This window comes from Varroa destructor, unplaced genomic scaffold, assembly GCF_002443255.2.
Source record: "Varroa destructor unplaced genomic scaffold, Vdes_3.0 BEIS01000005.1, whole genome shotgun sequence".
NCBI lineage: Eukaryota > Metazoa > Arthropoda > Arachnida > Mesostigmata > Varroidae > Varroa > Varroa destructor.
In genome coordinates this window covers 33,621,245-33,636,891 of record NW_019211458.1, presented here as the reverse complement: position 1 = coordinate 33,636,891, position 15,647 = coordinate 33,621,245, and the positions used below count along the sequence as shown (strand labels likewise).

The following is a 15,647-nucleotide window of genomic DNA, read 5'->3' as shown; positions in this document are numbered from 1 at the left end:
CTTTTGGTCTATAATTTGCCAGTGCTTAGACTGCTTCGAGCTATGGTCTGCAGCCACATGGTTGTTCAATACAAAATGAGAACGCTGCCTTATTTTTAGGCCTGTCCGTTGCAGAGGAAGCGTAAACACTCACAGTACCTTCTTTCCGAGCGAGGTAGGACCGGATGTCGTTTTGCCTCTATGCTTTTAAGTTCTTTTTACAGCGATCTATCGTTTTGAGTTAGGCTGTTGAGTTTCCCATAGTACGAGAAGCGGTCAAACACTGCCACGCTTTGCTTGACTGGTATTACTGATCGTCTTAGGTCTTCCTAAGACACAGGGGCAACCATACGAGCAGTATAATAGCTACAGGGAGTGCAGTAAACTATAGAAGCAAATCGCCCTTCGCGGCTGACTACCCTGAACTACTCAAAAACCCTAAAAGGCGTCCTTTCTTTGGCAAGACCAAGGCTTAGTACCTGTCCACACTACGAAGGGGCAGCTCACCTGGTCTGGTCTGGCCAACCGGAGATAGTGTCTTTCCTATCTATGCTCAGACGGACAAAAATTTGCAACATCGAAAAAGAACTGCGAAGCGAAACATTGAGAAAAAGGCCAAATCTCGAGTAGGCACCGCTCTAGTCGCATGATGATCGCATGCTCGCATAATATCAGGTAACTTTAAAATGCGTTTTGCATTCGATGTGGGTCTTTTCGACCTACAAACATATAGTCCTGATGGTTTTCCGCTTTATGTATCGTTTAACAACAGCATTAGACTGAGTTTGATCTAATCCCTATCTTTAAGATAAATTTATATATATTATTTATATAAAATCCATTGGCTATTATGTCAAGTTGTTGTTCGTCAAAATAACGTCGCAAAGTGGAGATCGAAAGAGCACACCAAAACTGGTTTTTTAATTATTTAACTTGATCTAGGGCTATAGTTATCGAGGTGTCCTGCATATATTTTAATGATTTGAAGGTATACACAGAAATTCTTCACAATAGCCCATCAAAGATATTCATTTATTTGACCTATAATTATTTTTACAAATGGAGGAGTTCTATTAATTTTAGTCACTTACCACGAATAAGTGCGTTGGTAATTAGCTGTTTTCTTCTACCAATGAAATCACTAAAATCTATTTAGATTTCTTGCTTGTTTTGATTGCGTTACTCACTGGTTCACAGTTATGACGACTGAATGTTATCAATTCGGAGCTGTTAAAATTTTTTAGTCCGTAAGCTTCTAGAACACCCTTACATAACACGATATACTTTACAAATATAAAAAATTTAGTTTATTCTGATTAATTTTTTTTTATCTTAAATCTTTGATAAGTCTTCGAACGCAGTAAGTTTTCATTATACTACAGTTTTTAAATAAATCTAAAAGGTGTCATGTACTGAATAGAGTGACTCAACTACAAAACAATTAGGTTAGCCTTACGGAACAAATAATCGATTTAAACTCCTAGCAGCGAGTGGCAGAATAGCATTATTTATGTACATGTTCTGGGCTAACGGGCTCAAAATGTGTTGCAAATATTTTTATAAACAAGAATTGAAGGAATAAGCTTCAGCTGATGATCTTCTGATGCTATATATCAATATGTAGATACTGGTACATGTTAACTATAACCAGCTTCAAAAAAATGATCTGTTTCGGTATTTCTTTAATACCGCATGTTGGCGGTTGTCTATAAGTTGTTCTAGCTTTCCAAATAAAAAGGACGCGCCGGCGTCATGCAGAAACACATTAGAACTTCTTAATTCACTTCTAACGTTAATATCGAGCGCCATTCATTTTTCTCAAATGGTTCTGCTTTATTCGAAATCCTACGGGAAATGTCTTCTCGACCTTTCGTTTTAACGGTTCGGAAATGTTTAACAAATTACAAAATGAAAACCGCCAGCGGCAAGTAAACAAATATCCCTATCAGCTCCCTAGCCCCTTCATTAAACAATGCACATGTACAGATTACACAATAAAATTCACACATGTGTACGAATAAATGTAAGCTATCGGTATGTACACGCCGTTTATCTGCGGGTTTTCAGTTCATCCAATTTTACTTTAATAAATATCTGCTAACATTTTGCTTCTCTATAAGAAATGAGCGATTCAACACGTCGCGATTTGCATTGAACTTTCTAAACCAGTAAACTTAAATCAAAAGTGAACAAAGGCTCATTCGATATTAATGACCTAGCCTGATGCTTTTAGCCGCGCGTTGTCTGATAGCCGCGAAGCATCACCCTTATAAACTGAATACTAGCCAGGTACAATTTCGGAAGCATGGCCGCCAACCGCCTGCCCTGTTGGCTCATTGGGTAGAAATTCACGTAAGTCTCGTTTCTTCCAATGTGTGAGGCCCATAAGGCCCAGCCTGTTCGGTCGTATGTTGAGGAAGCCTAGGCCGACAGCAGCAGCCGCTAATGCTAGCAACGACTGAGTTGCTGACTCACTGTAGAGTTACACAGACCAACACAGCGGTTGGGGCCGCTAACAGGAGTTTGGTTCAGCGAGCTACTGTTCAGTAGAGGGAGTAAAGGACAATACGAAATGAGTTGACGAGATCAACGCGATGCTACTGCGCGCTTTGGTCACGCGATGCCAGACGAAATGGTCCACTGATAGACCTCTAGTCGAAATAGAGTTAACGCTGCATATAAGCGAATAGCAAGTTTTGGTAGAACAGAGGATAAAAATGAAAACGAAGACGTGTGGAACGGAAAGGAAAGAAAAAGCTGTTATTACAACTGGTCCCCTAACTAGTAGCCTCTTTCGAGCACATACCATTGGCACTTTTGCTCTCTAGCCTCCAAAGTCATCGTCAACCGATTTACAGAGCGATACTAAAGACGACACAATAAATAAGAGAGTGTCCACGCAACAGTGGAGGAAACGAAACAACGAACAAACATTAACAGCATTAGTTGTACTACCATATAGTAAAAAATTCAATGAAGCAAAGACATAAGAAAGACAATGGGGGTAACTAAAGCCTCCCATTCTTGTAGGTCAGACTAAGGTGATTAATTCTTCATTGATCAATAATGGAAATAATTTTTCTGTAAGGCAACGGTTCTAGAGCGCTATTTGGTCTGACCTGACTCAACTATATATATATATATATATATATATATATATATATATATATATATATATATATATATAGAGAGAGAGAGAGAGAGAGAGAGAGAGAGAGAGGGAGAGAGAGAGAGAAGAATCGCCGCATGTGCTCCGATTATATCTTATTACAAAATCCGAAGAAGTCAGGTAAACTTTTGATCACTTAAATCGTGACATGAGGACATTGACAATGCCAATTTACCGAAGTGGCGATGAAATTGCTGGTCCATAAAGGTGACCTGTGCAGAGGGATGATCAATATCGCTTCTTTACCTGATAATTGAATACGGTGTAAACTACGGATAATTGATACGGATAGCTACAGATAATTATTTTCCATATACTTCGCACGATTTTTAAATATTCTAAAAACCTCTTCAACAACGAATTCACACATGTGTCATTAATAAACATAAAGCTAAATAAATTCTACTTAGAAAAATTGACCTTCTGTTATCAACAACTAATGCAGTGACAACAAATTTACCTCCTAGCCTGTTAAGTAACTGCTCTCTTTATTATCCACATCCAGTGAAATTCAGTGTTCTGTGTAGTAAAATATGTGCAGGACGCCAACAAAAAGTTTACCTGATAATTCCGGAGTGTCTGTGACTAAGCCTGACTGATGTAGAAAGCTAAAAAACAGATTCTGAAGACAACAGAAAGAGTCAAACATAAGTAGCTCGAAAGCGCTGTGATTCTATAATAGAGGGTGAACCTATTGATAACGCTCTTCAAACGACTCGACTGGCACACGATTGGCTTTGCATACTGAACTAAGACGCTTCGACCTGTCTTTAACGGGCGTTCTTTTTAAGACTGCTAATCCCGTCTGCTTTTTCGGCGAGAAACAAGAAGAGAGATTAGATTTAGTAACAACGGCTTGTCTCATTTACTATGTAAACACGAAGTTGCTTTTCAACTGTTATATGTAGCTGGTGCTCAAGCTTAACTGTGTAACGTTAGCAATCATAAAAAAATAGTATGTACTATTGAAAAGTTTCTCATAAGGTATATGTACATTAGAGGGTGCATATTGACAGAATATATGCGCACTGGGTTGTCAAGTCAAAGGTTACTGATTCAAGCTTTACAACAAATACATCATGCCAAGGCACTCTTGGCTTACGATCAGCTACGGTCAAAAGTCCTTTGTTTGGCTTACCACACACGCCTTAATTGCCGTTAGAAATTAATTTCCGAAGTGCTCCTTAATCTCACTAAGTCTATGTAGGGAGTAAGAAGAAAACAGGAAATGGCGATTGATCTTAAATTTAATAGGTCTTATTTGCTTTTATACAAGACCAACTAAACGAATGCTTTCATTTAATACAAAATCTCGAACGGCTTCATTCTGGAGCATAAGTAGAGATTCCTTCCATTGAGCGACAGATATTTCCTAACCATTTTAAGAACACGATCACAAATCACAGTCGAGTACAAATATATTTCAAAAATTATTTTTATTGAAAAAATTTATCAAAAATTATTAACGGCTCGAAATTATTTCTCTTGAAGGCGTTTAGAAAATTAAGTGTAACTGGAATATTCATTAAACCAAACGTACATACTATTTAGAATTAACCGTATCTCCTTTGGAATTACAAAACAAGTCAAAAAGCTCTGATAAATGTAGGGTCTAACATTGTTTACCCATCATTCGTTGAATGTAATCTTATCTTAACCTTCTTCTAGCTAACCTTCCTCGGATTAGTAAATTACGAGCAAATCCCTGCTGATAATTAATGCTAAAGTTTCAGATCTAAACGACGATGCCCGTACATCTACTGAAGAGACAAGCCCCGCAGCAACAGTTGCTGCTGCTGATTTAGAGCTGACCTCAGCTGTTGGAAAACTGACTTCCTCGGTTGATTAAAATTCGACTTTAACATGTCCGCCATGGTTACGCAGAACCAGATAGCTGAGTTTAAGGAAATCTTAGCTTCAATTGATTGGGAAAAGGATGGTACGGCATCGATGATAATTATCTAGTGTTTACACCCCCCAATTTAATAAGGCTGCCTAGAGTCATGGTACGCGAACTTGAAAGGCTTTCTTCTAAAATAAATTTAATGGGATACTATCAAAGAATTTATTCGGCAAGTTCCACAATATTCTACAGTAGTCTAAGTGGTTAATGTGCGAACCTTTTCGCGCGTCTCCGTAATAACTACGAGAAACCAAGAGTATGCCATGATTCGTATCTCATTGTTGTTTCCATGATGTTTGTCTGCTAAACCTGAGGAAAAGATGACGGTATGGGTTCGAATCTGAGCTTGAACACGCTTCGTTCGGTATTGGTGATCGGATGAGATGCTCAAAATATTTAGTTAATTTCAACACGCGACACATGATGACAAAGGTTTTATCGAAAAAGAGGAAAAGCAAAAAAGCTAACAGTTACAAGAGCCATTTAAATAGTTACTTTACGGCTTCGTAAATCTATTGATAACCATTCTCCTCTTAACTATAAAAAGGCTCTTTTTGCGAAACGCCAGTTAAGTTCAGCACGGCCCCATCTTGCACAAGACTTCGAAGAAGCTAGATCAATGGTAATATCGAGGGTTTTTTTTTTCACCCAGAGGAGTGGTCATGAGTGTCACTTAGAAATATAGGAAGCATTTCAACGTTTTATATATAATTTTTTTTCCTAGGTTTCTTATCAAAAAGCAATATCAAAACATCCTTTGGTCAAATGGGCTGTATTGTAATTGCAACGTAGAAGAAATGCTCAGAGATGTAACGAGCGTTATCAACTTTGCGCAATCTCTGTAAATTTTTGGTTACAAAATGGCAGGCATGGATGAGGAAAAAGTTATTTTCAACGCTTTTATCGTTTTCGACGAAGGTGAAGACAAATATGTAGTGTTTGATTGACACTCAATTTCAAGTTAATAGAAAACGACAAATAAGTATTTGTTTAAGTCGCAGAGTTCGTTCATCATAAATGAATCTTATTATTTAACGAGCATAACGGTACCCTCTTTACAATAAATTATCTTTCTTGATCGAAGTAACTGGACTTCTTGCGTTGGATTAATAGGTTTACTCGCAAGCTATTTGGATTTATTTCTTTGTAGAGCAAACCTCAGATACAACCAATAGCAAATAATAGGTTTCTAGATGAATCGAAACTAACCAGTAACTCGAATGGTAAACTGAGGTCCTTTGTAAACTCGAACCCATTATGGCTTCTTCACTGTGGCTTCTTCTGAATGATATTTTATTTGGCAAACAGCATTTGGATTACTCAATAGGATTTTCGATTATGTTGCCTTTCTATTCCTTACGTCGACCTTTTTATCTGCTGCCATTTGATGTTACGTAAATTGCACCTGAATTTTGGAGAACTCCATAGCGAATAAGAAGTTACCGATGCGTTTAACGAAGCGCCTCTGGTTACGCATGGTACCATTACAGATGGGCAAACGTGTTCGCGGGAGGTCGGGTTGAAGAAAATATGCAGAGGCACTAATCGTGATATCGGCTGGCAGCTATAGCCGAGAGCAAAGCTCAGGGTAAGCCCTTCAAGAGATCTGGTTCGAATTCTACATGGTCGTATTTTCGTTCAGTTGGCTGTAAATGCTGAAGATCGTGAATATCATGCCAAAGTATCCGCTTATGTTGTCGACAAGCTACGTAGCTAATTTGTTGACGAATCAAAAGCAATGAGTAAACTCTTATATTCACTGGTAAACATGCAACGATGACATCCCAAGTAGTCCGCTGGCTTATCGGCGGAAGCAGACTCTTCCGGTTGGAATACATAATGACGAAGGCAGCAAATTCTACGCAGTTAAAGTAGTTGTACTATTATATTTACTAAAATACACTGCCGCCATTTTACTTTACTAGATATTGGAGCGTATTTTTCATCCCGCCTGAACGATAGGCTTGCATATTATTTATGTATTGGGAAGCGGAGGGGTCAATTAGCTATGTCATCCATGTATTAGTGTTTATATTTAAAAAAACATATGATAATATTGGTTAATAAATGTGTTTATTACTCTACAATACTCCATAGTGTCGCTACCATTCAACACTTAACAAGTAAAGTTTTTTGTAAAAATAGTGCTGTTTCTTGCTGGCTATTACTTATTTATTGACATGATTAGCATATCGATGCTTTCACATCATCGAATATGTCGTTTCAATGCGTAGTCTCTATAACAAATCTCTAATAAAATATAAAAACTAAAGATTACAATGTGAGTAGCAGTCTATAACATGCAGGTCAGGTGCGACAATTTTAAATGCGTTGTCGTTTACCTACGAAGCCACGTGTCCCTTCCTTAACATTGAATTACTTAGTTGTACAATAACTGGAAACCCCAATTGCAAAGGCTGCGTATTAAAATGTACGCAAATTGTATTTGTAAGAGTTAATCAACCTTATAAACAGATCAACAACAAAAAGGAATGTCGCAGCACTGTAATTGATATCTGCATACATTGTTTGCGTATCACCCTTATACCTTTATTGAGACATATCTGTATTTTTCAAAATCTAACATGGTTTAGTGTATATTTACCAATTCTGTGTGACGATAGTGTCACTTGTAACAGTGACATGCTGTACACACTTAGAATGCGAATACTGAAATCAAATTCGTTAGCAAACGAAGATACAATTACACTTCTGTCTTATTCAATGGCTTGAAATTTAGTAGTGACTTAAAATAGTATGCAATAAGTAAATTTCAAGTGAATGTTGCTTAAAGAAGCCAATAGCAGTTTTATACCGACTTTTTGTCCCAGCTCAGCCCACGAGCTTTACGTCAAGTTCTTTCTAATGATTTTGCTTCCTTACTGCTATCACTTGAATGGTATACGTCGAATACTTTTTGATGAAGCTAGAGCCTATTGGCACTGAGACTCCTATGTTTTGCCGTGTCTTAGTAAAGATCTATTTGTAATTGTGAACTACTTGTCTTCATTATGGACAATTTTAAATCTCTTTCTCACTCTGAGGTCTTTGTTTGATCTTTTTTTAATTGGTCTTCTTAGCCAGTAAACCTTCTCTAGGTACCCGATCTTCCTTAACCACATTGTCGAAACAATGGTCTCAAGGCAAAATTCTTCCTTGGCCAGGGAACCACCTCAGCAATACGATTTTTTTCTAGACATTTTTTAAGTGGAGGACCCTTTTTAGCAAAAAAGCTCTGCCTAACCGTTAAGTATTTTTTGCCCGAATAAGCTTCTTTAACCAAAAAATATGTTAGACACCAAGTTTTCTATTTACCAAGGTTTTCCTGAAAATTTTGTGCTTTAAAAGAACCACTTCTTGTACTAGTGTTAGCTGCAACCTTTCATATCAGAGCAAACAACGTGAGAAATACAAGCAAATCATTCATGAGTTTAATACGAAATTATACCGCCTTAAAATAGAGTGACTTAGAACAAAAGACCGATTTTTTATTTGAAATTTTAAGCTATGATTGTTGAAGTTTTTTTTGTACAAAAACTGCACACGTTTTTTTTTTCAAAAGAGTTTCAACAATCGAAGCTAGTTTATAAAAAATAGGTGCGTCTGTGGACCAAGGTCCAAGCACCAAAGTTTCTCTAATTTAGCGTCTTCAGGTTTTCACTTTTCAAAATAGTGTTTGTGTATTAGTTTCATTTGTCTCTAGCATGCTCAAGCCAAAGAACATATTATATATAATTGTCCAGACACAAATGATCAACTGGTGCATTCGAAGAGATGGGGTTAAAGATTGGACTTACTAAAAACAACCCGCTATAAGTAATAAAGCTTGCATAAATCGTACTCGTGCACTTCTACTATATGTGCCGGCATTACCTCGTGTTAAAAAAGTACATTTCTTAATCTGCATCTGAAATTTCAGAGATAAAGATACGTTTTTGAATCAGCGGTAAATGACAAATAATGAACAATTTGTCCAAACAATCCTCAACGTAACTGCGGTAATGGTAAATTCATCGTACACTAAAGCCGTTTGTAAGAAATGTCCCCATCTTGATACTCTTGACCGTCGACCCTCACGAAAAAGTGTTGTTCAAAACGGTTTTTCATCAGAGACCAGTGGCTATGAGACGATTTTAGGTTGAAAATCGTTAAATTACATTAGATAATTGATTCTTGTTTACCCAAGGTTCCCCGACATGAAATAATTAATGATCCACGTGTTTACCTACATAACGATAGTACCCAGGTGAAGTTTTGTCATAATTACTAGTGCTACCGCATACCTAGATGTCCTTATTCATATTTATCCTCGAACACCTACAGACTAAATATAGTTGAGAGAAGTCGAAGGACACTAAAGTTTATAGCGGCTCTTAGGTGCGGTACATATTTCTGGAGTAAGACCAGACTATTTGCGGAATTTGTTCATATTGTATTGTTTGAGATATATTTGTATGTATATCCCTCTTTATATGACGACTATGTTACTTTGAAGTTGTTTTAGGACTTTTAGGAGAATCTTAACTTCAGTTGTCCATACAGCCTTATTGCTGTTAAAAACCCTCTTCCTGAAAAGGGCTGAAGAGTAGCACACTCGAGGATATAACTTCAGAACTAAGTCTGCACAAGCTATTGCGTGATCAAAGAGCTCGCTCGTCGTTGCAATCAAGATGGTATTTTCGTCGAAGATAGTGAAGAAATTCGAAGCGTAGAGCTCTGTTAGCTAGTCGATAAGTGGCATTTTGAAGATGATCAGCGAAATGCGTTGAAAGCCTGGAGATAGAACAAAAATACAATATTTTATTAGATGCCTAGTAAGAATACGAAAATGTATTCTAATAATTAAACAAGATTTATCAAATTCTTGTAACATACCTACAATTCGACATGTAAATAAAAATTGTAAGAAAAGGAAAATAACAATAAAAATAGTAGAAATAAAAATAATAATTTGACTTAGATAGCTTACAGCACAACAAAGCAGCATAAAGCAGTATAGCTGTTATAATGTATATTTACTGAATGCTCAAAAGTAGCTTGCAATTAAGCCCAGCTAAAGAAGAAACTAACAAATACTATTAAAATAATGTAGTTATTAATAATAACGTAGTTCTGTCAATCGTGTAAAGCTTCAAAAACTGCGATGTGAAGCAATGAAAGCATGATTTCTGCTTTAAAATTGTCTTCGTGTTTTCATATGATTATGTATTATGTTAGTAATCAGCTCAACTGCTCTTTCTATTGTTACAACTAAATATAATCTTTAAATAAAAATTGATTGAGAGCTATGGTGTATAAAATACAATTACTCTATGCTGCTATATCTGCAGAAAAAATGTCCTTGTGTATTTAATATATTTAAGTCTGAGTAAAAGATTTTTGAGATTTTGTCGTTAGTATACACCTGTGAGGTACGTGAATGAGCCAAACGTCCGGTGCCACCCAAAATTTGTATCCTGCTACGCGAAGTTCAGACATATGGCTTATTTTATTCATTCCATAACCTGAAATGTATTGACAAAATCGACAATAGTGAGTGCGAGTAAAAATAAATTTTAAAACAAATCTATAGAAACCTAGTTTTGTGACTACGTAGAAGCATATGCACTCATTGACGTGAAACCAGATACTATTTATATATAGAAAGACTAAATTTTTCTATGATGAGCTTATACATATAAACAGAAATAATCTATTTCATTTTCTTAATTTATTATTATAAATGGACATTTAACTGTGAAAGTGTTTTTTTATAATATTACTTGTTGACACACAAATATACTGTAATAAGTTACAGTCCAGAACCTACCAGTAAATTTCTCCCAGTAGAGAGGTAAATGTGCATTTTTCTCGACAACCAGATATGGCTCAAACTTATCAGAGGATGGTTTTACTTCGTATGCCTCCGAGGCTGTATACCACCGCCAGTAATCTGTTGCGGCGTGTGACTGTGGCGATTCCTTACGGCGAAAAGGCGATACAATACCCTATAGGACAGTAATGAACAAAAATCTCAATAGAACATGTAGCTCGAATACCGAAAGCTAGCCATCTTGGGGCACCTAAGGGGTGCTCATAACGTTCTGAAGCAGTACACACAGAGCCAAATCTACTCCTGTAGTTGTTTTACCCAACTTTTTTTTATTATCAAAGTGTGAGTGGAACGTTTATTCGATCCACACACTTGTGATAAACGTGCAGTGCTGTTCTCAGTAAAAAATTAGTGTGTAACAGTGTGTAATAACAGTGAACAAACAAATCCATGATTTCTATGTAAACAAGTAAGATTTGCTACCCTCTGCGTAAACAGAAAAGTCAGCACAAAATTACTGGCAGAACCCTGCAAAGATTACACGTTTCTTATTCCTAGATTATAATTCTTAATACTAGTTCGAACTACACTGGTAAAACGCGCGCCACTTATGTTCTACAATAATTTAAACGTAAAAGATTCACGGTGAAAAGAATCGACGTCAGAACCACTTCGTGACTTATTTACAGTTTTCAGACGTTGGAATTCCAATAGCTATGTTAAGTCTCCGCTTTAAAACAACACTAATACATTTGTCTTAATACCTGCGCATGTATAAGCTGCATAAGTTCTTGCTTGTTGGCAGCCACTACATCGCTTTTGTGGGGAACATCCGCGTACTCGAAAGCTGGGACAATGATAGACGCACGCGATGAAATTCTGCTTCGGTCACGGGCTAAAGGAAGAACTCGCCTAGCTAGGTCAGGCGATGGCTGGAAATCTGCATCGGCGAGAAGCAGGAAGCGTGAATGTGCCTAATTCAACGAACCGTTCGTTACAAGCACGTTAATCTTCGAATTTATAAGTACGCCCCGTTTATCACAGCATCTCATAGAACAAGTATGGCGTATGGAATAGTACTACGGGTCGAGCCATTTCGCTTAGAGCTAAGCCTTTGGCCCATGACGAAAAAGCGCATTGTCTAACAAGAAGGTTGGTAAAAATAACAAAAGCATAAATTTTCGACTGATAATCAAAAGCGAGTATGATGCATAGATAGAATTTACCGAAACGAGTACACCAATTCTTTTATGTACCTGTCGTATGGCGATGTTTCTAAGAGCGTTGATGGGGTACTGCTCCCCTTTATCTACAGAGTAGACAAGACTCACCACGCTAGACGGATGCAACTTAAACGCCGTGACCTAGGAAATATAATACGTTGGATTACATATATATATATATATATATATATGAAATGTGTGCTGATACTAATGCATCGCCAGCATACACATATATATATCTCTAGTTAACCTTTTTGGAGATGTACAAGCGTTGCCAATCGTCACCAGAAGGCCTTCCATCTTTAAGTGGAGCGTAGATGACCAGTGATACAGGAGTATCCCACTGATCGAGTGTGTGCTCTAGAACACCTAATCGATCCATCGACACCTGAGTTACCAATGAAACGTCATCACGGAGACCTCTGAAACCTTCAGAGTGCGGCTCGCCTAATGCAGTAAATCGGATTTCTAGTTATTAATACAGGCACAAATAAATTAGAACATTTGGTATTGGCAAGCTCTTATTTGGAATACTCATTCATGCATGTGTTCTTCAAATGATACTATCTTACTAATTTAAGTCGTTTGGTTCCTTATTTAAGCACACTTATTGCATCCTATATACCAATAGCGAGGCTTTAACCAACTGCATTCTGGCTTTTTTCAGCCAGAGTTTAGCCGTCCAAGCCATCGTGTTGTTTACCGATTTAAGCCAACTTACATGACCATTCTGAAATGAGCCCCTAAACTCGTGACTAAAACTAATAACGTTGTTAGCACTCGCATAAAGCGAGACACCAGACCATATTTACAATTCAACTGCTCTTTATTGTTATCTCATAGAAACAATTTTCAGAGAAACAATAAACTAGAAAAAAAAACAATTTCTACTACCAAGGTCAAATCTTCTAGTAATCAAAGAAAGTCACACGTACCCAGTAAGTACACAGGCTTTGCTGACACGGTAAGATTCCGATCTCTAGATTTCGTTTTGCTTCCTTCCTCGTGACTCTCCTGGCAGGGGCCACCTTCGATAGAGACACCTTTGCTCTCAGCATCTAAACGCATTTCTGATAGAAGCACCGTACCGACGTAGCCCTGGCACCCCGCCATTACTGTCACTGACTGAACCCCACCGGCACCGGCTGGAGCACGATATACGCTAGATACTAAAAGTGGCTCATCATTTGAGCGCGCCGAAAGTCGACTTGAATCGACTTCAACATCAACAAATACGGGAGGCGAAGGTTCTGCCAGTTCCACAAGTGCCAAAAGACCTAAAATAAGACCGAATCAACTAAAGTATTTCATAATATATTTTGATAACAATACTCAACTGAATATGTTCAAATTACACTCATCCTGATTCTCAGCACTGCTCTTTACAAATCTTACCTCATATATTCAGATTTTTCAAACTAAAACCCTGATGGTCAACAGCATATATATATATATATATATATATATATATATATATATATATATATATATATATATACTTCACAGCTTTAAATACCGTTCTTGATGTAAACCTGTATGTTGTATTAAATACAACGAAAATCGGTTATACCAGAGTCCTAATAAACATGTCGTCAAATATTGAATATAGGACAGTGCAGCTTTTTGAGGTTATTAAAACATCATGTTGAACAAGATGCCGACAGTTGTTGCAAATATTTTACCATAAAAAACATTCGGCAGAATGATGACAAATCGAGAAATAAGAGAATGTACCGAATAAAGATTAATATAGTGACAAAGGCAGGTTCAATTGATTTAAGAAAAGTAAGTCTGAAGTGGTGCCACGATAGAGTTCGCCGGAGGATTGAAAACCCTAGAACCAGCCAAGAATGGGGGGTTGACACACATCTTAGGTCAACTCTATAAGGCAATACCCAATTTCATATTTCCTGCCCCTTATATAAAATTATCGTTCTTCTTAAAGCTATAATATCCTTACACACAGTGATTATTACCAAAAGCAAACAACAATACCTGCCATTCTATTGCTTTTACAACCCGAAAACACATTCAGTTTAACTTTTTTATTCACCCAATTACGTAACACTTGTGTCATTTTTTATACGTAGCTATAGCCATGTACCAAGTCACGTAGCTGGGTGTTTATGCAGATTTAGACAATGCCGTCGAAGATTTATACTTGACCTTCAAATGTTTTTTTAGCTATGCTACCAGTCCACCTCGGTTTTTTTTTTAGTTCAACCGATAAAATGATTAACTTTCATTTATTTATTTAAACCTTCATTTATAACTAATGCGAATAAAACTAATGTTTTCAAATGCTCTGCGCCGTACACGTGTCTTGAGAAGGCGACAACAATGGGCTTACCAACTATAAAGTGAAAAATAAGGGTTCTGGAGACCTCCTTAAAACATTAGCGTCTTCGAGGAAAGCTCCTAATGTTAAGCCGCCAAGAGGCTTTCAGACAACTTAGTGAGCCTCATTTGTATACCAATGGTTGTCTAAATAAGGAAATAATGCTCACAAATATCCAATCACATTACTGCATAATAAAATAATTTCAAAGGCGAAGTGATGTATCATTCCACTCTAGACCCATTAACATCTTGTTTTATTCAATTTAGTATATGACGATGCGCTATAATCAAAGACTTGTCCTTTATTAGCGGAACGCTGTGATTAAGATGGAGATACGACCTCAGGAAAACAGGAGCTGTGGAGGTCGACACAATATACAATAGGGTATATTTAAAAGCCTTGGCTCTACCCTTTTGAATAAATTTATGATTACAGTATAATTTTGTGTCACATAGATGGTACCGTTTTTGCTTTGCAACGAAGTTACCGAAGGTATAAGTTCGATATATTTGAACTAAATCTGAAATTGCGAAGGTTGATAATCTCATCATAAGTTCACCTCACTAAGTGAACGCCGTTTATTCTTATCTTAATTATAGTTTACTAGCGTATATATAATATTTACTGAATATACATTAAATGTGCGCTATGGAACACCCGACTCAATCTAAATAGAGTAAAAATTCATTGACACATGCATCCACGTCAAAATAGCGTGCTGCATCACAAAAGCGAACCCTAATACACACCCATAAACGAGGCGGTGGCCGCAGGGTCCAGCTGTTCGCCTCTCGCACGTACACTCAGCGAAATCTGTTCAACTGGCGATTTGAAGACGACATTTTGGTAGACAGCGCGAACTGAAGATGGCCTACAATTGATCTGAAGGGTCCGAACACAGAATGACGTAGACGAGTCGGTTTGTGGGGTAGCTGGGTAGTGACACTGAACAGACCAATCCACCGGACTCTGGTCTGGCCACCAGCGATCAGCTCGAAGAAGATTGTTGTGTTTCTTTAGATGGTCAATTAGATTACCACTGATGATTTCGGGCTTATTACTCTTAGGAAGGTAGCCTTCAGATGTAGTCTCAGCATCGAAAATTGCCACGTTGGCCAATAGAACGAGGTAAACGCGCATAACTGTTGTAGATGATAAACTATAACCTTTGTACGCTCTTGGTGGTCTTTGATGATGTAGTAGCATTTTTAAGTATCCGT

General features: G+C 37.4%; 1 protein-coding gene and 1 long non-coding RNA gene across 2 annotated transcripts; one reads left to right on the top strand and one right to left on the bottom strand.

The window, feature by feature from the left end:
* Positions 1-373: 373 nt before the first annotated feature.
* On the top strand, positions 374-9,110 carry LOC111250694 (uncharacterized). The gene is made up of 3 exons (XR_002673476.2): positions 374-654; positions 6,542-6,639; positions 8,971-9,110. It is a non-coding gene; the product is annotated as an uncharacterized LOC111250694 (long non-coding RNA).
* Positions 7,108-15,633, bottom strand: LOC111250691 (xylosyl- and glucuronyltransferase LARGE1-like). The gene is made up of 8 exons (XM_022806294.2): positions 15,177-15,633; positions 13,022-13,363; positions 12,337-12,533; positions 12,120-12,227; positions 11,628-11,837; positions 10,861-11,038; positions 10,456-10,555; positions 7,108-9,824 (listed from the first exon to the last, which is right to left on the bottom strand). The coding sequence occupies exons 1-8, from the start codon at positions 15,631-15,633 to the stop codon at positions 9,692-9,694; spliced, it is 1,725 nt and encodes a 574-aa protein (XP_022662029.1). The 3' UTR covers positions 7,108-9,691.
* Between the last annotated feature and the right edge of the window lie 14 nt (positions 15,634-15,647).